At 33.8% G+C, this 24,604-nt stretch overlaps 1 protein-coding gene across 1 annotated transcript; it reads right to left on the bottom strand.

Moving 5' to 3' along the window:
* Nucleotides 1-16,752: 16,752 nt before the first annotated feature.
* Nucleotides 16,753-20,079, bottom strand: LOC132550866 (snRNA-activating protein complex subunit 5-like). Its single transcript, XM_060214957.1, has 4 exons — nt 19,984-20,079; nt 19,196-19,306; nt 18,875-18,980; nt 16,753-18,308 (listed from the first exon to the last, which is right to left on the bottom strand). The coding sequence occupies exons 1-4, from the start codon at nt 20,077-20,079 to the stop codon at nt 18,277-18,279; spliced, it is 345 nt and encodes a 114-aa protein (XP_060070940.1). The 3' UTR covers nt 16,753-18,276.
* Between the last annotated feature and the right edge of the window lie 4,525 nt (nt 20,080-24,604).

The following is a 24,604-nucleotide window of genomic DNA, read 5'->3' as shown; positions in this document are numbered from 1 at the left end:
GTACTTTTATCTTAGGTCTGCATAACTTTGGCAAACAAGGAGAAAATGAAATTCATCTTCTATATCCATAGAATTACAATTTAAACAAAGTCGAAGACGCCTATCTATATTTCTGTATCTACCAGACTCTATGGCCAGGTTATGAGAAGCAAGACGAAATTTGGTTATCATAATTCTTCTTTGTTTAGGTAAGGATTTTGATAAATAAAATTGCAGAGTTACCTTATCAACAATATGCCTATACAGATAACATTTGCTAGTAATTTGCAAATAATTAAACAACATTTGATTAGCCTGATCTTCTATTCTCTGTTTAATACTAGTGAGAAGAATAACATCGGAGGGCGACTGCCTTATCCACACGTATCCAAATCCTAGTTCAAATAACTTCTGCTTAATATGAACAAGCCAAGTATGTTTTGGATTGTCTTTCTCTGCATCTATATACAGAAAATTATACGCCTCTTTTAAAATGCAATTATCAGTCTTTAACAATTTAAACCAGTATTTGTACATTCTATACAATTGTGTGTTAACAAGAGGCAGTCGTCCTAGTTCAGTGTAAACCATAGCATTACAAGTAGACTTCTTAACACCAAGCAGATTTTTACAAAACTCAAGATGGATTTTTTCCAACTCACTCGCTTTGAGGCTACCCCAAACTTCACATGCATAAAAAAGAATATGAAATAAAATATAAAATATAAAAAAAAAAAATACCAACGGAAGTATCAAAAAGATGTAACTTAGTTTTAACATTTAGATTCAAAGAATTACATTTGGTACGAAGACAAAAAATTGCTTTACGTCCTTGATCAGCAACGTGCTTAATTATGTAACTAAATTTATTATTAAAACGAAAAAGAGTGCCCAAATAACAAAACTGGTCAACAATATCAATACTTTCCCCTTTGTATGTCCAACACTCATTTTCTTTGACGATACCTCCATTTCGGAAAACGACAATTTTTGTTTTCTCAGTATTAACAGTTAGTTTCCAATTATCAGCATAAGAGCTTAAATTATTCAACAAGTTTTGTAATCCTTCAACCGTTTCGGAAAATAAAGCCAAGTCATCTGCATATAGAAGGAGAAAAAGACTGAGATCACCAAGATCATAACTAGTCGCGCCCTTCTCAATAAAACTCTATTCGAAATCATAAATATAATGGGGAAAACAACAGAGGTGATAAAATTTCCCCTTGCATCAATCCGACATTATTAGGGAAAAAATCTGAACACTTTCCCTTTAACAAAACACAAGATTTTACTGACTTATATAAAGATTTAACTGTCGATAAAAATTTACCACGAAACCCTAGCTTATTTAATTTGTACCAGAGACTTAACCTATCCACAAAATCAAAGGCCTTAAGGAAATCTACAAAACAACAGTATAACCTTTTTTTATTAGACAATGTTTTAGAAATAATCGTATGCAACGCAAAAATAGCATCAATCGTACTTACACCAGGTCTGAATCCAAATTGTGCATCTGTAAGAATGTTGTGTCTTATACACACATCTAGCAGTCTACTGTTTAGAATAGACGTAAACAATTGCATGAACAACTAATTAGACTAATACCACGAAAATTATTAGGATCTGTACGATCACCTTTCTTATGAACTGGTACAATCACAGCAGTAGACAAATCAGACGGAAAACATCCTGAACTTAAGATGTTGTTAAATAAAGTTTGAAGCAGTGGTAACAGAATATTTCTGCCTTCAATAAAACATTCATTCAGTAAACAGTCTTGACCATGTGATTTGCCACGTTTCAGTTTCTTTATTGTAGAAAGTATTTCATCAGTAGAAAAATATGAATCTAACTCTTCAAATAATACCACATTATCAGCGACACTTTCGTATTCAAGTGAGGGGTGTGAAGCAACCCTATTGTTAATATTAGCAATACTATTGAAATGGTCAAATAATTGGTTCAATGACATTTAGAGTGTTGAGTTACAGTTACTTTTTTAAATTTTTTGTAAAAATATTTAGGATTATATTTACGCAAATATTCCAACATATCACCCTTATAAATCCTGTACTGACTTTTCAACTTTCTTTATAACACTTTATAAGGTTTCTTCTCTGCAATTAAAACCTCTGCGTGGTAGAATTCTTATTTTTATTAAAATTACTCAAAGCATTTGAATATTGCCTACGTAAGAATTTAACTTCACCGTTAAACCATGGTTTGTCTTCACCTTTTGAGTGGTTAGCTCGCCCACAAGCAGCTTTGTCAAAAACATTTGCAGAAACAGTTTTCTTGAAAAATGGCTCCATAATTTCTTGTAACTGGTTTGTAAAATTCATAACACTACCATCAATAGTTTCCTGGTTGAGTTCGCCACCAGACATGTGGTCAATTACATTGTAAAGTAATTGATTACATTACAATTACTTTCAATATTTATGATTACAATTACAATTAAATTACTCATATTTTTCAGATGTAATGATTAAATTATAATTACTTCTAGTATGTAATCATGATTACTTTTGATTACTTCTGATTACTTCATTTCACTGAAATTTTATGATAGGTTAAAAGCGAAATGGAAATCTAAGAAACAAAGCAGAATTTGTGGAATAACTGTTTACTTAAACTGAAATTTCAAATTTAAGTTTTAGATATATATTACATATACATGCTGTATTTTTCTGGTCATACACATTAATGATGTACATATTCTGATAGGGAAAGTTAAGTTCATCACAACAACCAAATCAAACTGTTCACTAATATAACATGACTAAAGAAGCAGGTTAAGTATTTATTTCAGTATTGCACTTAATATTCATAAGTTTTTCAAAAGTGTCGTCCTTTAGACGACACCTCTCTGGGCGGAATGTCTTTCCTGCGACGCTAAATAGTCGTTCAACAGGAGCGGATGATGAAGGTATGGCAAGTATAAGGCCATTTTTGCAAGAGTTGGAAAACATGTCTCCTTGTCTTTCCAGTAGTCTAATGGACTAACTGAGTTTGGTACATTTTCCTCTGCTAAATAAGAGTTTATCTCCACATTTAAACTATCTGGTGCTGAAGTATGTCTCTTTCTTGGCTGAGACATATAACTGAAGAGGCTTTCATCTTGGGATTCAGTTTTATAATCATCATTGTCTGAGGACTCTGTTTCAGTTGAACAATTCAATTTGATTGTTCGTGACGCCTCAGTTTTTAGCTTTTCAGTCAACATGCCCACTTTCTCTGGTTCACACCATTTAAGCTTAAACCTTGGATCCAGGATAGCAGCTGTTGTGAATAAATCATCATCTTCATAAACAGACATTCTTTTTTGTAAAGAACGTTTCAGAGCTTGTGTCATTTTGTTGTTGTATGTGACAGAAATGTTGTCCATAGCATGTCTCCGACCAATGGTAAGTGGTACAGCCAAACTTGCAGAATCATTACTTTGCACCATGACAGTTGCTTCCTCAAAAGGATTTAAAATTAAACACAGTTCACGTAAAAGTTTACGCTCATAAGAGGATATTTTGGTAGTATCAAGCTTATTCAACTTCTCCTTGAGGGTCATATACTCATCCCTGTGCGCTGAAAAAAGGAACATCGTTTGTAGTTTGGGATATGCATATATAGTAACATGAGTGTGCATTTGAAATGACTGAAATTGAGTTAAATGAGCTAAAACAAACATCTTAAACCAAGCAAATTATAGTATAAAAAGGATTATAACTGAGCTGCTAGTTAGTATGCTTCTTACTTTTGATGTGGTAATACACAAAAGGATACATGTAGCTAATTTTTAAAAGATATATTTTTTTGCTTTTACTTTTAAAAGTTGAATTGAGAAACATTTGTAAAGCACTAAGTTAAACAAAATTATGTCTAAGAAGTAAATGGGTTTGTAAAAGAATTTTTTTACTTACCTTTAAATGGGTGAGAAAATTAGAGGTAGTTTTGTGCTTCCAGAGATTACTGAGGTGCATATTTTGTACTTTGCTTTTATTGGCCCTTTAACTCCAGGTGGAACATCAAAATATAGAAGTGGTGTTTTTTTCGACATGATGGCAAGAAATGAAATGAAAACCTTCAAGTGTTTTGATAAGTTCTCACTTGAAACTAACATATACCACCTGACCTGTTCAGTGTTCTTAAAAGTTCTCACTTTAAACTTACATATGTATAGCACCTGACCTGTGTTAAGTGTTGTGCAAAGATATTCCTTTTCTGGGCTGCAAAACCCATGTCCACTGTGGTTATAAAAACTCATTATCTCATAATTATCAACTGGTGACCATAGCCCTAGGCACAGGTACAGTCAATTTAAAGGTCTGAGTACAGGTAAACAATTATTAATTAATATAAATGATCCAGTGGCCTTTAAAAATCAATATATTTTTTGTTCTACATCGGCTTTTAAAATCTTTTTGTTGTAGTTTGCCTACGAAGATATCACTTCATAATCACGGCAATGTTAATTGGTCCTCAAGTAATTTAAAACCTGAATTAAAATACAACTAAAACACAAATAATAAATAAATATAGGGAAACAAATTCAATACATTTAAAGCTATTTTAGACATTCACTCGTAATTTAAATGTAATTATGCTTACGTAATCAGAAAGTAATCAAAAAGTAATCAGAATTACAGGAAATTCTAGACCTGTAATTGATTAAATTACATTACAAGTAATCAGATTTTCCATGATTACTGATTACATGCAAAAATGTAATCAATTTCAGCTGATTACAATTACAATTACTGATTACCACATGTCTGTTCGCCACTAATTTGAATGTGCTTCTTGAGGCTATCTGAATTTATATTCAATGCCTCTAAAAATTGATGTTTGAAATTATCATCCCAAGTAAATTTAAACCTGGAATTTTCTACAGACTCAGCATGATCTTCATCACCTTTTGTCACGTTCAAAATATTGGGAAAAAGTTGTACATGTAAAGGAGCATGATCAGAAAATTCTGTAAAATTACACACAATAATTTTTTTAACTGTAGGAAATAATGCAAAAGGCATCAAAAGGTAATCAATTACACTCATACCATTATGTCCACAAAGTGTAAAATCATTTGACAACCCATCTTTATCGCTTCCGTTTCTTATACGGAAACCCGTGGACAGCTTTATTAATCTTGAACCGTATTCATTAGAGCCAGAATCAGGGTTACTGCGTGGAGGAAGATTTTTGTCAACGTCATCACGTACATAATTAAAAATAGATTCAATAAGATTACGGATACTCACATGTATGTTATCATGACAAATAAAATCATCTACATTGGGGGTTCGACTATTGAAATCTCCCAATATCATTAACTGCATGGAATCTGATGAATCAGAAATTAAAGACTCAAGCTCGTTAAATACATCGCAATTATAATACCAATAATATTGTGATGAACTTGGTGGAATATATGTAAAAATTAATATGATATCTTTTCACTATTGTTTTACTTATAGTTACACGAATGATAGTATCAAAAAGGGCGTTACCCACAGATGTATCTTTGTAGATACTCTTACGTAAAAGTAGCACGATACCTCGGGATAACAATGGAAACAAACTGGTCAATATCTAATGCATAGTCATTTGGGATCCAACACTCCGATAAAAATATAATGTCATAGGTAAGTATAAAGTTCTTGAATGTGTCTATCTTCAACTTAGTGTCCAAACCGCCGTTAATATTCCAGGACAGAATTTTGATATCGCCAACCAAGCCAGAAAGTCCGTCTTTTCTGACAAAATCAGACCCTCCCTGACACCCCTAACTGGGTGTTGGTGGTCCTCCTCCTCCGTTTGTTATCAAGCTGCCGACTGGAGGTCGGCGTTGTGTCGACAACATCGCGATAAGAGTGACTAGACTCTCTGAAGTCCGCAGCACGCGAGGTCCATCGGTCGTTTCGAGTGCGCGAATCGCGAGATGTCCGTCCGTCGTTAACGTCCTGGCGTCTGACGTTGACATCCGGTTGGTGGGGTGTACCATCGGATCCGACGTCGGCTTCCCCCGGGATGTACAGTCGACCATCAACGTAGAGACGGTCCCTCACAAGCTTTGTTGTATGACCCTCTCGTTTCAATTCCTTCTGGATAGGGTAAAGTTTTTTTCTACTTGCCTCGACGTCAGGCGGGAATTGCCCGTTAATTCCAAAATTCGAACCTGCGAGCTTGTGAGCGTTGTCCCTGACATAAGTAAGGTCCTTTCGATGAAGAAATTTTACAACAATTGGTCTGGGTTTGTCCTTCTGGAAACGACCAAATCTGTGGACATTTGCAAACGCCATATGAAAATCGATACCAAGTTCATAGAATAAAAACTCGCAAACTTTTGCCTCGGTATCTTCACCGCGATATTCACCACTTATACCATGAAAAACTAACTTATATTTCATAGAGCGGCATTGGATATCGGAAATGACTGAACGAAGCTCATCCCGAACGCAGGCCGACAAGATCTTGCTGTAAATTAGCGAGGACCATACGTAGGTCCGTAACATCGGAGGCTGTAGTGTCCGACGTGGCTTTGAGGGTGTTTACCGCTAAAGCGTTCGTTGACGTTTGCTGTTTGATGTCGTCATACATATCACTTATCGTTTGAGCGCTGGCTTCAAGGTCCCTGCATTTTTGCTGGACGATGGCGACACTATGTTCAATTTCAGCATTTTTAGCTTTAATATTCTTTAGTTTATGGTCAATTTTGTTTACTTTGAGAGAAAGTGAGGAAACAGCATCATGCACTTGGTCAATTTTTTTCACATGTTTGTCGATTACAGAAAACCTCTGATCCATTTTATTAAATCTTGTATCCATCTTGTTGAATAAGTCGGTAATATGCTTCAACATAACGTCTGTGTCTCTAAAACCCCCCTCAAACAAAACACCATGAGCATCTCCGATAACCTTAGACATATCCTTATTCACGGCCATAGCGAGATTAGCCCGGAGCACACCTCAGGTGAGTGCACGTACAGGTAAGTTAGTCAGGTATGGGGTATAGAGCTATTTATAGCACACTATGGGTATGAAAGGGGTGTTACATATGGTAATTTCCAAATTTCAATATTTCTATATTGTTTCAATTATGGAAGTAAACCACGGATTAACAAGCGTTACCTTTTCCTTCTCAATCCGGCCAACATGATCAAAATGAGACATTTAGGTCTCAGATTCAAAATTATAAACAGGCATATTACCCATGGACATATAACAGAGGTAAGCGGATGCTTTTCTAGTGTTTACTTCTGTGTCTGTTCCTTGAGCCACGAAAACCTTTAAATTGTTAGTTACCTGCACTCCGTTCACTACAAAACATATGCAAATTATTAGAACATTGAGGCAATCTCAGTTTGGAAACAAAAATAATACTAATAAATAAAAATGACGAACCATAAAAGTTACGTAGGTAAAACGGAAAATTATTGAGATTTTTAGTGCCCCGGATGTACCAATTACCTCTTCAACATAGAGCGATATCTCAGTTGTGAAACAGGAAGTATTTGTCACAAAAGTTAGCGCCATCAATTTGGAAACTGAGATTTCTACTATACTGTTTGTTTTGAAAAGATTAATAAGGAACTTTTGAAGAAAAATTGTATATAAACACAGTAACGCTAATTAACTCTAATTGATATAGTATTTCAATTCAATAATTCAATTCAATATATAGAGTTAGCACGTTTCTAGACAGTCGTAATAATCAGATGTCAAAATAGATACAAACATGTATTTTCTAGCATTTGAAACAACTAGGAAAAGTAGAAAAACACGGTCTCAGATATATTATACGTTTCTAATTTTACTTGGCATAGCTGACTCAAGACATGGGTAAAAGAAGACTTAATTATGCTAGCGTGCTAGTATCGCATTTAGTACACTGTATATCATTACGTTGGACTTTCAAAAAAATCACGGACTAGTTGCTTGAAAATTGAGAACATAGATTGATTTTGCAACAACCAAGCAAATGGATTACATAAAAGAATTGACTTATTGACTGCTATTTATAAATGTAAGTCATAAATCTTAATTAGAAATAAAATGTACGAGTTCAATGAATTCGAGATTTGCTCTGTGACTCTGTATTTATATTGGACAGAAGCATTGCCACAGTAGAGAAAAATGTCTTTTTGAAAATACTGTGTTTAATTTATTTCTAATCATTGTCGTTCTTTTCCAAAGTGTAATGGGTTACTTTAAGATATAGTAAACTATCCGAATCCTTGATCAAGAGTTTACAGTTGTTAATCTTTAAATTTTAATTGCTATACAGAAATAATCAATTGTCCTGTTCAAATTAATTTCCCAATTCTAGATCTTCTCGAGGTTTTATTTGTTTAACCAAATATATGAGTGCCTTTACCATACGCACCTGATCAAGTCAAATGATTTCTTCGTATATTGACTGTAGTAATGTGTGAAATCAGATGGGACATAGAGTCAGACGATGAGAAATTAGCTCGTGATGGCTATAGTTCGCACCTGTCCTGGGGGTTTACCGGTGCGTCCTTCCAAATAACTGACCATACTGCACTCATATAATAAAATGGGATGTTTTTATTCTACAGATATTGTTGAACTGTATTGAACTGAAATGTAACACTCTGATTCTTATGATACGGAAGGTGGTTATTTTTGTTCGTGATCTTTAACATGGATACTGATGCTATCTCAAAATTTCAGTTAAAATATAAAACATTTCTTTACTGATGGTTCAAAAGATGATAAGGTTGCCGCGGCCATGGTTACACAAGATGAAGCCTACGGATGCTGGCTACCGGACAAGGCCTCAATATTCATGGCAGATGTTCAAACAAACAAGGTAATGAGAGCAGTGATCAATTCAGACTCTCTTTCTGTACTACAAAGTCTTTGCAATAGAAATGTCGACAATATTTTCAATTTGTATTGCTTCTTGCTGGGTTCCTGGGCACATGGGAATACCAGGCAATGAAAAAGCAAATTGTGTTGCAAAGGAAGCTTTATCGCTACCACCTGTTGCTTTTAAACATCATTTTACCGATCTAAAACCACTTATCAAACAAATTTGAACAAATCAGTGACAGGAGGAGTGGAACCGATATACCGAAAATAAATTGCACACCGTAAAACCTTCATGCTATAGAGACAACCACCGCGACGAAGCTGTCCTTGCCCGTCTTCGGATGGGTCATACATACCTTACACATCCATATATGATGAAATGGAGAAGATAATCCTTGGTGCATAGGATGTGATGAGCCATTCACCGCTAAATATTTTTTATTGGACTGCATTGACCTTCTGTCTACTCGATAATTTGTTTTTATCGCAACTTTACAAGTCTAAAGACCCTTTTTGCACCTGTTGAGATTTGTAAAATTCTTGGCTATCTGAAAGATGTTGGTCTGTATCATTGACTATGACTTACGACTTTAATCTTAATACACCCCATTTAAGATTTTTAACATTTGTCTTTTACCTTTTGGTTTGTTTAATGTTATTTCTTTTTGGATCGCTGTGTGTTTTACCGGTTGATGGCCCTAATGATCTTTTTGTGTTGACAGGCCGTTAATAATGACATAAGAAAAATGATAATAGTGATATAATAACTAAGGCTCTCACAGATTCAGATTCGAAATAGGTCCGACATGTTATGCTGTGTACTATTGGGAACTTGTAGATGTATAACCTCTATATTGGCTACTACAGATACCTAAATGACCATGAGTGTACTGCTCTCCAGCTAAAACTTTGATAGAATCACTCATCCATGACTGTGCGTTCATGTGCCTGCGACACGATAAACACTAAGGGGACGTAACCCATGGTATCCTGTAGAAATAGCTGCGTGTGCTTTTCATTGATGAGACAGAACCGTGCTATTTATTAAACAGGAACTTTTATAACCACTTCACAATATAGAATTATGGTATGGCATATTGATCAAATGACTTGGTTGGTATAAAAATTGAAATAACTTAAAAGCCATACTGTATGTTGTTTACTCAACGTAAGTACACGGTATCATTTTTTCTTCACTGAAATGAAACTTCTCACAATATTCTTCGTTTTGATTATCATGCTATCCTGATGTTGGCAATATGGCATGTAATTGTATGATATTTTAATTTGTAACACATCTACGACTATAGTATACCTGGTGATAAAAATCGAACCATGTTTAAAGTATTGTAATTAAGAAGCGAGACATTTTTTTAGCACAAGAGTTATTTCCCTTCCATTAACAGTAGATTGTTGCAAATTGGCGTTATCTGAAATATTAATCGATCGCTAGTTACAGATGATTCTTTTCTTTTATTTCTACCTTGTACGTTAAACTAATCCTTTGAATCAGAGTCAATGTAAGGAGCGTGTGTTTCTTGTAGCTAAGGCAATTTCTTTTTAACTCTCGCTGTGGTTTTAGTATCACGACTTCCTGGTTAATTTCACTTCCGGTAAGTCAACGTCCATATCCGGTGTGCCAGCTGGCCAGATTGTCAAAGGTTTTAAACAGATTGTGACCTATTTGAAATTAACCACAGACAAATTTCCTCCCATATTATCGCCATGGTGGAATACGGTTCGGGACCCGTCAAGGAAAGCATCGATAATGCCGTTTTTATCGTTCCTGGACTAATAATAGGATCTCTATTTCGTAAGTATACAGAAATCTTTGCTCGTGACGTCCATAGTCAATATGTTTGCCTAGTGTAAATTACTAACAAAAAATAATAACGGAAAAATAATAACCTTTATTAAAGCAAAGTATTAAAAGAATAACTGAAGTTAGTTCTTTTTGATGTTTTTTAATTATTTTTGTAAGAATCGAAAATTTTAACCAGCCGGCTTGTGGTTGTAACGTTAGGGTTGCCTTCCAGCTGACTGCAACATAAGTATGAACGCGTAGCCACCTGTAGTGAAACAGCAGTGATAAGCAAAATATACATGTACGAATTTGTTTACAGAATTCGGCGATACCGTTATATGGTTCCTGAAGTATATGATGAAAACCTGGCTCAGACTTACAAATATTTGATACCATATGTTCACATGCGATTATGCCTATAACATAAAAATAACTGATTATCGTTTTAGACGTGATTATTGTAAAGTTCCTTGATTGGAACACAGGAATTTGGACGTGTTAAATATAGATGTAACAAACGTCATTTATTTCAATGTCTCACTTAGGATTTTAACACAGGACCTCAGGTTTACGAGTATGACTCTCAACCGATTTAGCTAAAGAAAAGTTCTCTCTAGATGAGCAGTAAATTGCAGCTACTATTTACCAGTGTTACATATTCCCAGGAAAGAGCTCATCCTTGAGTTTCTAGGAGTTAAAGCACTGCTTGCTAAAGTATTGACAAGTATAATTCCCAAGTCCTTTCGTGGTCGCCAACATAACGGAGGTCATTATTTATTTCAATGTCTCAGCTCGGAATACAATCCAAGACCTCAGGCTTACTAGTCTGACACAAGCCAATTGAGCTAAAGATAAGTTTGCTCTAGCTGAGCGGTATGTTGTGACTAGAATCTGTCTGGGTTACATATATATCATACTATTGGAATCTTGTTTGCAACCTGTGCAGCAATTTTTGACCAATCAGATGCATTCATTGTCATCATATAATACTGTAAAAGACTTACTGACCAATGTACAGATGAATGTCAGGATTTATTAACCAGATAAGTATATATTTCCTGAGAGCAGATGTATAAATCACCTTCTCAGGTTAGTAAATCCTTACATTCAACCTGAAAACAGGCCAATAATTGTATACTCTTTTGTACTTCTTTATTTAACTCTTGATGAGAAAATATGTTGAAAAGTTTTAAATGTTTTGTCTTTTACCAGTTTTCTTTGCATACAAGCTGGTTTCAAGTCTGAAAGAAAAAGAAAGACAGAAAGATGAAAAGAAAAAGATGAAACTTCAAAGGAAAGAAAAGGAATCAAAGAAAAAGAAGAAATGAAAACAAATGTTCTATAAATCTTCATTTAAATTAAATTGTGAGAATGCTGTTTGGATGATTGAGCCACGGCAGCTATAGTTAGTTTCAATTTCCAGTGACAAAGGAAAGGATGTGCTGTCTATTGCAGATTTATTTGCAAATATGAAAGAGAAAAAATTCAAGACTGTTTCATATTTTATATTTCATCACTTCCGAATGGAGAGAAAAAGTTTGCTTCTATATATAGCCCATTTTGTATTTATATTTTGTTGAATCAGGGTTGGATGCTGAAGAAATGTTTACTATGATGATATTTATTTTACTTGTCGTTATAATTCCTAGATACAATGATTGTTTTCACCAGATTGAAACTTTAGACTTGCTGAGTATGTTTTTCATATCATTTTTTTTTCCAAAAGTAAATCTTATTGAGATGTTGATTACATGTATTATTAGTCTATTCTCAGGTGTAAAAAACTTGCTGTAAAAACGGTAATGAATTCCAAAAAAACACTTTTTTTATCATCACGTCATCATGCCTATTGACAACAGGATGAAACAACCAATTTTCCTAATTTTACAGCCGAACAAAAATGTCACTCCATAGAATGTGAGCTAACCAGAACCTATTAGAACCTTTTTAAACCAGGCCTGAGTGAACCAGAACCTATTAGAACCTTCTTAAACCAGGCCTGAGTGAACCAGAACCTATAAGAACCTTCTTAAACCAGGCCTGAGTGAACCAGAACCTATTAGAACCTTCTTAAACCAGGCCTGAGTGAACCAGAACCTATTAGAACCTTTTTAAACCAGGCCTGAGTGAACCAGAACCTATTAGAACCTTTTTAAACCAGGCCTGAGTGAACCAGAACCTATAAGAACCTTTTTAAACCAGGCCCAAGCTAACCAGATTTTCTTTCAAACAACTGTAATCTCTTGATTTCAGTTATATACACACAAGGATCTGCCTACTATGACAGCAATGTGTGATACATTATTTTGTTACATGTATTTAAGACAGGTTTCTGAGGAAGTCCCGGTTTTCTGTGTATTTACAATAGTATTTTCTCCAAAGCTGTAGTCATGCCCTAATCAACCAGAACAGTAGATGTTTTTGTCTTCTAGAATATTTAGTACATGCAAATGAATCTATGAAATATTTTCATTTTCTAATCTGTTCACTCATTGTTGAATTCACCCAAGGTGAAGTAACAACAATGGGATGTAGATGGGAATGTTTCATTGTCTTCGTGTTTACAACTTGGAATAGTATATCATCAACAATGGAAAGTTGTATATGGGACCACAATTGATATTTAACAGGTTGTGCGGAATGATTTATTTAACTTTTAAAAATATTTCATTTTAACTGAATTTTTTATCAGGAAATTTAGACTTTTTTTTTGTATCCAGACAGAACTAGTACTGCAGAAATCTTACTAAATTCTAAATATGAAACAATTTGTTTGACATTTTACTGACTGAAAACACTTTATCATGTGATTTTGAATTCTATGTCATTTTTGAGATACATAATTTTGAATTATTTGCAATTTTGGAAATATTTTTAACATTTTCAATTTTATCATATATATTTCAGTCATTTAATTGTAAAAAATGTTTTAGCATTGTAATAGTAATTATTATCTGTTAAACTATTTTTGGTAGATTTTTTGATCATTATCTGTTAAACTATTTTTGGTAGATTTTTTTATCATTATCTGTTGTGCAATTTTTCATCTTTACATGGTTATGGTTGAATGATTTGTGGAGTAAAATTGTATATTTTTCTGGAGCTTGATTGTTTTTATTTTTTCCAAAAGTTTTTTTTATTTGTGGACATCAGATTTCATAAATAACTAAATAAATCTGACTACTTCTATTTAACAATTTGTAGATTAAGAGTATTAACAAAACCAAATAAGTTAAATACCCCACAAAAATCAATAATTTTATAGAATTTTCCTGTGATAAGCTCTGATTCTGTCTACCATATTTAGGACATTAATTATTTATTCTTTTTTTTTCATATGTCCACAGTTCATATGTCATTGTCTCTATGTAAGTTTATTGATATACATATATAGGTAAGAATGAGGCAGAATTATCATAAAATTATTTCCATGCTCCAAATATTTACAAAGTGTGGCCAGGGCTTTGGACTTGGGATATTTTTACTCTACACTGGTGCTTAATACTATGTGGAATTCATTCCCAAATGTCTCAAAGAAAAGAAGGCAACCCGAGGTAGTTTAAGGCAGAGCTTATCACAGCTAAAGTAGAGTACATGTAGTATATAGCTAGTTACACCTCATAGATGCTGAAGTTGTTAGTTACACAGTGATGTGTATAAGAAACTGATTCTATTGATAATAGTGTCTAATAATTACTTCTATCATAATTAAAGAAATCGTTCTTTTTCCTACATCTTATCTATGAATTGATCACTTTAAATAAGTTTATTGATATGAAATTTTTACATTTTTCAAATTAATGAAGGTGTGGTCTAAACAATCCCACAATGCATACTTTAATTTTTTTATATTCAATTTTTAAATTTTTCATTTTTTAACTATGAAATCATATTCGTTGAAAACTTTATTGAAAATTTGGCACTTTAAAATGTGAATGAAATTAAGAAGTTTTTTATCAATACATTTTGTCTTTGATTTTCATGAAGAATCAAAAATAAAACTAGTTTACAAAAATGGAAAATAAAAGAAACACTCATCAACTATGAGGATCAAGAAGATCATTTATGTACCAATAATTGTGATGGTTAATCTTCGGTGGAACATAGAAACGTTGTGTAATAAGAGAAAGGAGAGAATGTAAGAGAGAAAAACTGTATATGTGTCTTGTCAATAAAAATCAAACTGAAATTGATATTGGAGTTGTTTACTTTCATTATCAAGTTGAAGTATTTTCCCATCTGTATGTTTATAATATATTTGTCCAGTAATAAGCCCATCCATATCATATGTTGTCATTTTTCAGCAATAATAACGCACCAAAGCTGTTTCATTATTCACTAATAAGCCTGCCCCACCTTTACTTTTAAGAGAAGTACTACTGTTAATGTTGTTTAGGAGGGTTCTAATTTTCATTCTGTTGGAGGAAGTATATCCTCACCCAACCCTACTTCCATCAACATCACCATCTCTTTTGATGGGCTTATTACAGGATAAGGACAGTAGCTCTCCCTTGGTGTTCGTGAACAACAGCATAGATGGAACATTAATAAACAGTCCACAGGTACATCTACGAAACCTCTAAACAGGTATATTCCAATGAATTAACAAAATATCAGTAGACACTATGACAGTGAAATATTGTCTATTGAGTATGAAATTAGTAATGAGAGATTTACAGGAATATCCAAAACATAGATACTTTTTTCTTAGAAAAAATGTCCCAGAAGGATCTAAACTTGCATCGTTGTTCGACTCTCCTTTGTTCTTTAACAAGTTTAGTCTTTTCTCTTTCTTCTTATCTATTCCTAATTATGAGAAATCTGATAAATTCTTCTGAGGAAACAGCAATTATGATCTTATTTGTTGCATAAAAGATGGTTGTTTGTCAGCAATTTTTCTTTCCACCAATGGTATACATCCTCCACCAATACCAATATATTTGATGCTTGTTGGCAATATTCTTACAGATCAGTCCAAAGATTGAATAATACACAGCTAGGGAACAAGAGAATCCATAGCAGTTATCAGCAGTACTTGTAATTAATATATGGAGGTGTTGTTAAAAGATTTAAAAGACATTTGACCCATATGACCTTGAAAGTGGGTCAAGGTGTTTCATTTTCACAATTTGGATACCCAATCACTTAGGCATTTTGCATAATATCGTAAACAACTCTAGTGCTTGTAGAATTGGAGAATTTTTTTTTGTTTGTTTAGAGTTTGTTACCAAGAATAGCACTCTTGAATAGTTATTATCTCTGAATCAATATCAATCATTTGCTGTATATTTCTGATTATAAGTCACTACTCTGGATCTCTTGGCAATTCTGAAGATGTTGTTTCAAGATTTGAATTAAGACATTTTATCCCCTGAATCTTGAAAATAAGTCAAGGTCATTCATTATCACCTTCATATTTCAAAAGTAAATTAAACAAATTATGCTAAAAAACTACCTTTCCTATGTAAACTATAGAAAACTTTAACCCCTTCTTGGGGGAAAGGAGAGACCCTGGGGTTATGAAATTCACAATTCTTGTAAAGTATCGTAAGACACTCTCATCCATAAAGAGTATTTAATTTTACCACATCTTGGTATTTAGAAGATTCTTGAAATCGGAGTCCATTTGACCCCATTTGGTACCGCCCCTCAGACCCATGGGGAGTAGGGACCATATAATTCACTTGTTTTGTTCATATTTGTCCAAGGAAAGTTTCTGCAAAATTGAATCAAAATGGTTTCCGGGAATTTTGAGAAGTCAGAAAAATTTACAGACGCATAACAGCATACAGTAAATGATCACAATAAATCACCATGAAAAGGTGACCTCACAAATTTATGACCTTTGACCTAACAGTGAGGGTTTTTATCTGGCCTTTTTTGTAACTTACAGAGAAAAAAGTCACAAATAACATGAGTGCATGAATGTTGAGTAATCATTGTTTTGAGATTTTTGCCTTTTTAAGACTTTTCCTATGACATCAAGGTGGCCATCTTTGATATTTGACCTAAAATGGTTCAACGTCACCTTCAATCCATGCAAAAATTTATATTTGACAGACTGTAAACATCCTTTCAACAAAAAAAAGAAGAATAAGCGAATAATATGGAAATAACAAGGAACCCATGACAGATAAGATGAGAAATGGGAAAGCAGGTTTATTGTCAGCCATCCTATGGGCAAAACTGTAGAGAAAGTACCCCTAGAAAAAATTCAAAAATTTGAATCTTACCTGAAGAATTAAAAGAATTTAGAAAAAAACTTTGTCTTAATATTTTTAGTCACCAACAATATCAAAACAGAAAGCAAGTCTGAATAATTTTGTGGACAAATAAAACAGAAAGCTGAATTATTATACTCTATTTTGTATCATCAACTTTAACAACAATATGATTTTTACTTTTAGAAGTGTTATCATGTACAACTTCATTTTTTATTATGCATTTTGATTAACTTGAGCAGTTGAATCATTTTTTTCTTTAAAATTTCAACATTTTAAAAATCAATTTACCAACAGTATCTTATACAGATACTTCATGTTTTCTCTGGAGGCTCACCACAAAATGAGGCTCACCACAAAATATGACTCACCACAAAAAAGGCTCACCACAAAACAAGGCTCATCACAAAAAAAGGCTCACCACAAAAAAAGGCTCACAACAAAATGAGGCTCACCACAAACAGATGCTCACCACAAAACATGGCTCACCACAAAATGGTTGGATTTGCACATTGCCAACAGATGTAAGTCCAGATGGGTTTCCTATTTTAGACCTCAGAAACTTTTCGCACACCAGAATCCAACTAGGCGTTTTGTGAAGGCCACCAAAACCTTCCATAAAAAGTTATCAGAGTGTTGGCATTGCTGGTAGATGTTAATAACATATCACATGTCTACAGTGACTAGGTACATCTTTGTCTCGGTGTCAGTGTCCATGACAAACATTACTAACATCTTAGTACGTACCTATGGTGACTTTTGTCTGGGTGTCAGTGTCCATGACAAACATTACTAACATCTTAGTATGTATCTATGGTGACTAGGTACATCTTTGTCTGGGTGTCAGTGTCCATGACAAACATTACTAACATCTTAGTACGTACCTATGGTGACTTTTGTCTGGGTGTCAGTGTCCATGACAAACATTACTAACATCTTAGTATGTATCTATGGTGACTAGGTACATCTTTGTCTGGGTGTCAGTGTCCATGACAAACATTACTAACATCTTAGTACGTATCTATGGTGACTAGATACAGCTTTGTCTGGGTGTCCTTGACCCACGTTAATAAAGTCTTCGCACATGTCTATAATGACCAACTACCTGGTACATCTTTCTAGCCATCAGTGTCCCTGATTGTTGCTATGGATGATTTGGCATGTATCTATGGCGACCAAAACTATTTTAACTGTCGAGGTTCCCTGACAAATGCTACTCAGATCTAGATATGTATCTAGCACAGGCTTTGTTGACTCAATATAAGAACCAATATCTCTGACCTTACACAGAAACTTAATTCACAGTCTAGTCCTGTAAACTTGTACCAAAGTTCTGTGATTCTGACATAAATATGACAGATTTGCTCCATGTGTAGCCTCTTCACTACTGATCTTTTTTCTTGACCAGTGGTCAGTGATGGAGATACTGAGTATACGCTACACATCATCTTCCTCCTCTTCCTCTTCATCTGCAAAATTAAAAAATTAAACCTATTACATAAGAGGTTGTATATGTTTGCTGTTTTCTTGAAGGCAATTATTCCTGATTTTTCTTCATTTTGGATTCAGACATTTTAGTTCCAAGCTGTTCAGATTGCAAATGAGGGCAAATCAGTGAAATAGCAAAATTATGAAAATAAATAAAATGAAAATTAATATCAAAATATGCCTTTCGCTTCACACTTTTGGTAAATTGTGAAATTTTGAACTATTAAAAAAATTGAACAGTTCATTAACATTCACTGTCACAGATTAATAGTGCTTCAGTATTATAACTAGGTATAAAGGACAAGTGTGGAGGAAGTCTCTGGTCTATTGTGGTTGGTCACTGTGATGATATCTGTACATCACAATAAATTCATGATATGAGCATCCTCAAAGAACTTCTTGTGATGTAAAAATTATCTTTTCCAATCAAACATGATGTTAAAATGAAAGATTTTTTTAAATGACCACATTGTTTTCAATAGCTGAACCAATGGTCGCTTTGACAATGGAGTTACAACTGGACCATACACTTCGAGAATACACTCACCAAACTGTGGTCCTCCTGGGGGCTTAACAGCAAGATCCAAGGGCAATAACTCAGAGGTTTTATTCTCATTCATCTCACTCATGTCCATCTCGACCTTCAGTACAGTCTTAACAACAAAACACCATGGTCAAACTTCAGACAAGGATAGCATACATACTGACAAACTTAATACTTTCATATTGACAAAACTGCCACGATGTAACAAGATAAAATTTTGTATTTTTTTCAAATTTTTTAAATTGACATAATTTATCCTCTATTGAAATGAAGATTTTCTTAACTATATTGAGAAATGTCAGCTGCTGTGAGAAGTGGCTTTACCTGCTGTGGGACAGGACAGCTGTCTTTGTTGTCTTGTTTCCTTTCCCCCTCTACAGTCTGTGTCTGATTTGCATTCTGTCGTATCATACTCACAAGGGCAAGCTCTTCAACCTACCAACACAATATTACGTTAGATAACCTCAGATACCATGAATGTTTTCCCCTTCTATACATCTCATTCATATTCCTCTTTTTTCATCCTAGTTCCTTAAATATTGAAAGTCTTACCCTGAACTAATAGGACCATAGCAAGACAGAGAAATCTGTCGGAGGGGGAGCTGTCAGGAAAATCTAGGTTCACGACCGTCTAATAAAACCCAATGTTTTTTATATCAATAAAGTTAATTAATAAAATATTTGCTCTCGTTGAATCAGAATTAATGGCAGTACGTGTACTCTTATAACATAAGAGACAGATTGTTATCAGACGTTATTGTGTCGAGCGCGAGGTGTACGTCACGTTTCACGTCGTGGAAATATAGAACCTTGTTGGAGTACGTTGTTTTGATGGCGCTTATAAACATCTCCAGTAAGTTTTTAAGTATTGTTTTTTTTTCAAATCCATTTTCATCCAATAAATGCGTTTTCTTCAGTTTAGTACTGCTGCAAATAACTCTAGCATCGATAAGTCATTATGTGTCCGAACTGGCAGGATTGTACTGAATGAGTTTGTTATACTTATAGACACAAACATTGTTTCGGCCTAAACAAAGTCACCGTTTAACGGAACAAAAAGGTCACAGGTACCAAATTTAACTAAATATAAGTAAGGTTATTGTGGGTTTAACCTTCAATCGATTTAGTTGGTCGCTGACTTTTGATGCGATGTTCACAAGAGTTCTCTCCTCGTCGCGGAGTCGGCGAAGTTCCTTCAAAGCCGCCATGTCAATAGCCTGAGGAGTACAGTCGTTGATATTTTTTTCGGTACAAGGTTTGACGTAAAGAGCGTAAATTTGTTGTGATATTGTAAAGGGCGATAACCGTTAGTTGCAAGTTGTTTCAAGGTAGCCAATCACCAATGAAACAATGAGCAGCAAGTTGACAATACTGACGTCCTCTCAGAATGAAATAACTGATAATGGCTAGCTAAAACAAGGGTGAAACATGTAAAAAAAAACAAAAAAAAACGATTTTTTTCTTTTCATTTTCCAGATTTGTTTTTTTAGCTGAAACATAGAGTATAAAACATATACACACATAGAATAGAAGTTCTGATAACACAACCAGTAAAAGATTAGAGTGTGACGTCACCTTCATCTTATAACACAACCAGTAGAAGATGAGAGTGTGAAGTCACCTTCATCTTATTACACAACCAGTAGAAGATTAGACTGTGATGTTTCTGTGACTACACGGTCACATTCATCTTATAAAACAACCAGTAAAAGATTAGAGTGTGACGTTTCTTTGACTACACGGTCACCTTCACTTATAACACAACCAGTAGAAGATGAAAGTGTGACGTTTCAATGACTACACGGTCACCTTCATCTTTTAACACAACCAGTAGAAGATTAGAGTGTGACGTTTCAATGACTACACGGTCATTTCATCTTATAACACAACCCTTAGAAGATAAGAGTGTGACGTTTCTGTGACTACACGGTCACCTTCATCTTATAACACAACGGTCACCTTCATCTTATAACACAACGGTCACCTTCATCTTATAACACAACCAATATAAGATTAGAGAGTGATGTTTCAATGAATACACGGTCACCTTCATCTTATAACACAACCAGTAAAAGATTAGAGTGTGACGTTTCAATGACTACACGGTCACCTTCATCTTATAACACAACCAGTAGAAGATGAGAGTGACGTTTCGACGACTAGACGGTCACCTTCATCTTATAACACAACCAATATAAGATTAGAGAGTGACGTTTCAATGACTACACGGTCACCTTCACCTTATAAAACAACCAGTAGAAGATTAGAGTGTGACGTTTCAATGACTACATGGTCACCTTCATTTTTTAACACAACATGTAGAAGATGAAAGTGTGACGTTTCAATGACTACACGGTCACCTTCATCTTATAACACAACCAGTAGAAGATGAGAGTGTGACGTTTCAATGACTACACGGTCACCTTCATCTTATAACACAACCAGTAGAAGATTAGAGTGTGAAGTCACTTCATCTTATTACACAACCAGTAGAAGATTAGAGTGTGACGTTTCAATGACTACACGGTCACCTTCACCTTATAAAACAACCAGTAGAAGATTAAAGTGTGACGTATACCGGGTTTGATATATCTAACTCTAGTGTAATGACAACTCAAATAGACTAGAGATCAATTCCGATTTCCAAAATATTTTTACATGAACTTGAACGTATGTGTCTTACTTCTTCCTGGTGCCGACTTCAGGAGCTTCCAGCAAAGATCACTTGTATACCAGCTAACACATTATCAGAACGCAGGGTCTTCTGGAATTTGAGAAGATGACATATTTCCACATTGTGACCATTGGACAGACAGTCAAGGTTAATAAAATGGTCTGTCCAAGGTATCTTCTGGTCAAAATATCAGAACATCTGTTGCTAAACGTTCTGCAAAAGAACCTGATAAAGTTAAAAAGTTCATGGATGCACAAAAAAGGCTTCACCATGCTAGCACATTGTGCTGAAAAAAGTAAAGCTAAATGCACTGATTTGTATGGACCTGTTGAAAGGTAATATGGTTTTCAGTCACTTGACCCAAACTCAAGAAATCAATCCACATTTGGTGAAATTATTATATGTTATTTTTCTAAGGTATCTCTATATACAGATCAAGGTATCTCTATATAAAGATCAAGGTATCTCTATATACAGATCAAGGTATCTCTATATACAGACCAAGTCTATATATACAGATCAAGGTATCTATATACAGATCAAGGTATCTCTATATACAGATCAAGGTATCTCTATATACAGATCAAGTCTATATAAAGATCAAGGTATCTCTATATACAGATCAAGTCTATATAAAGATCAAGGTATCTCTATATACAGATCAAGGTATCTATATACAGATCATACAGGTATCTCTATATACAGATCAAGTCTATATAAAGATCAAGGTATCTCTATATACAGATCAAGTCTATATAAAGATCAAGGTATTTCTATATACAGATCAAGGTATCTCTATATACAGATCAAGGTATCTCTATATACAGATCAAGGTATCTCTATATACAGATCAAGGTATATACAGATCAAGGTATCTCTATATACAGATCAAGTCTATATACAGATCAAGGTATCTCTATATACAGATCAAGGTATATCTCTATATACAGATCAAGTCTATATAAAGATCAAGATATACAGATCAAGTATCTATATAAAGATCAAGGTATCAAGGTATCTCTATATACATATACAGATCAAGTCTATATAAAGATCAAGGTATCTCTATATACAGATCAAGTCTATATACAGATCAAGGTATCTCTATATACAGATCAAGGTATCTCTATATAAAGATCAAGGTATCTCTATATACAGATCAAGGTATCTCTATATACAGATCAAGTCTATATAAAGATCAAGGTATCTCTATATACAGATCAAGGTATCTCTATATACAGATCAAGTCTATATAAAGATCAAGGTATCTCTATATACAGATCAAGTCTATATAAAGATCAAGGTATCTCTATATACAGATCAAGGTATCTCTATATACAGATCAAGTCTATATAAAGATCAAGTATCTCTATATACAGATCAAGGTATCTATATAAAGATCAAGGTATCTCTATATACATATACAGATCACTATATAAAGATCAAGGTATCTCTATATACAGATCAAGGTATCTCTATATACAGATCAAGGTATCTCTATATACAGATCAAGGTATATAAAGATCAAGGTCTATATAAAGATCAAGGTATCTCTATATACAGATCAAGTCTATATAAAGATCCTCTATATACAGATCAAGATCAAGGTATCTCTATATACAGATCAAGTCTATATAAAGATCAAGGTATCTCTATATACAGATCAAGGTAACTCTATATAAAGATCAAGGTATCTCTATATACATATACAGATCAAGTCTATATAAAGATCAAGGTATCTCTATATACAGATCAAGGTATCTCTATATACAGATCAAGTCTATATAAAGATCAAGGTATCTCTATATACAGATCAAGTCTATATAAAGTATCTCTATATAAAGATCAAGGTATCTCTATATACAGATCAAGGTATCTCTATATACAGATAAGTCTATATAAAGATCAAGGTATCTCTATATAAAGATATAAAGATCAAGGTATCTCTATATACAGATCAAGGTATCTCTATATAAAGATCAAGGTATCTCTATATACAGATCAAGTCTATATAAAGATCAAGGTATCTCTATATACAGATCAAGTCTAAATAAAGATCAAGGTATCTCTATATACAGATCAAGTCTATATAAAGATCAAGGTATCTCTATATACAGATCAAGTCTATATAAAGATCAAGGTATCTCTATATACAGATCAAGTCTATATAAAGATCAAGGTATATATATACTCTATATAAAGATCAAGGTATCTCTATATACAGATCAAGGTATCTCTATATAAAGATCAAGGTATCTCTATATACAGATCAAGTCTATATAAAGATCAAGGTATCTCTATATAAAGATCAAGGTATCTTACTGTAAACCCATGTCTGGTAATAAGCCCATTTCTGGCAAGAAGTCCAAATCTGGTAATAAGTCCATGTCTGGTAATAAGTCCATGTCTGGTTTTAAGCCCATGTCTGGTAATAAGTCCATGTCTGGTAATAAGTCCATGTCTGGTAATAAGTCAGTGTCTGGTAATAAGCCCATGTCTGATAATAAGTCTGTGTCTGATAATAAGTCCATGTCTGATAATAAGTCCATGTCTGGTAATAAGTCCATGTCTGGTAATAAGTCCATTATTGGGAATAAGTCCATCACAAAAATAACACTTCAATCAATTTGATATGTTTCTAGATTTCATGAGTGAAAATGTGATAAGATACAATGGCTATTTTTTTCGTTGTATTTTGTTTTATTTGTAAAATTTTTACAGCAGTACAAAAATCCCATTTTAAACATTCTTTATTTTTATATACATGATATCTCTTAGTATATACTTATAATGTTATACAGGTAACTAAAGCAAAGCAGATTCATTATATCAAGAGTTGGAAAACATGGTGCTTTGTACTGTTTCTAAGGAGAGAAAGAAAAAGTTGTTTATAGATATCAATTGCTATGTAATTATATATATCTTGTATATTTTGACGTTAGATTTACAAATGGCACAACTCATTCACACTTCTGAAATAAAACATGTTAAATCAAAATATAGTCCGAATCATTCTGAAAATCTATCATATTTTTTGTTTATATCGGTCTGACAAACCA

Source organism: Ylistrum balloti, unplaced genomic scaffold (assembly GCF_031769215.1).
Source record: "Ylistrum balloti isolate Yb309-2 unplaced genomic scaffold, AGI_CSIRO_Ybal_v1 Utg370154, whole genome shotgun sequence".
NCBI lineage: Eukaryota > Metazoa > Mollusca > Bivalvia > Pectinida > Pectinidae > Ylistrum > Ylistrum balloti.
The sequence above is the reverse complement of the archived record's forward strand: the minus strand, read 5'-3'. Positions and strand labels throughout refer to the sequence as shown.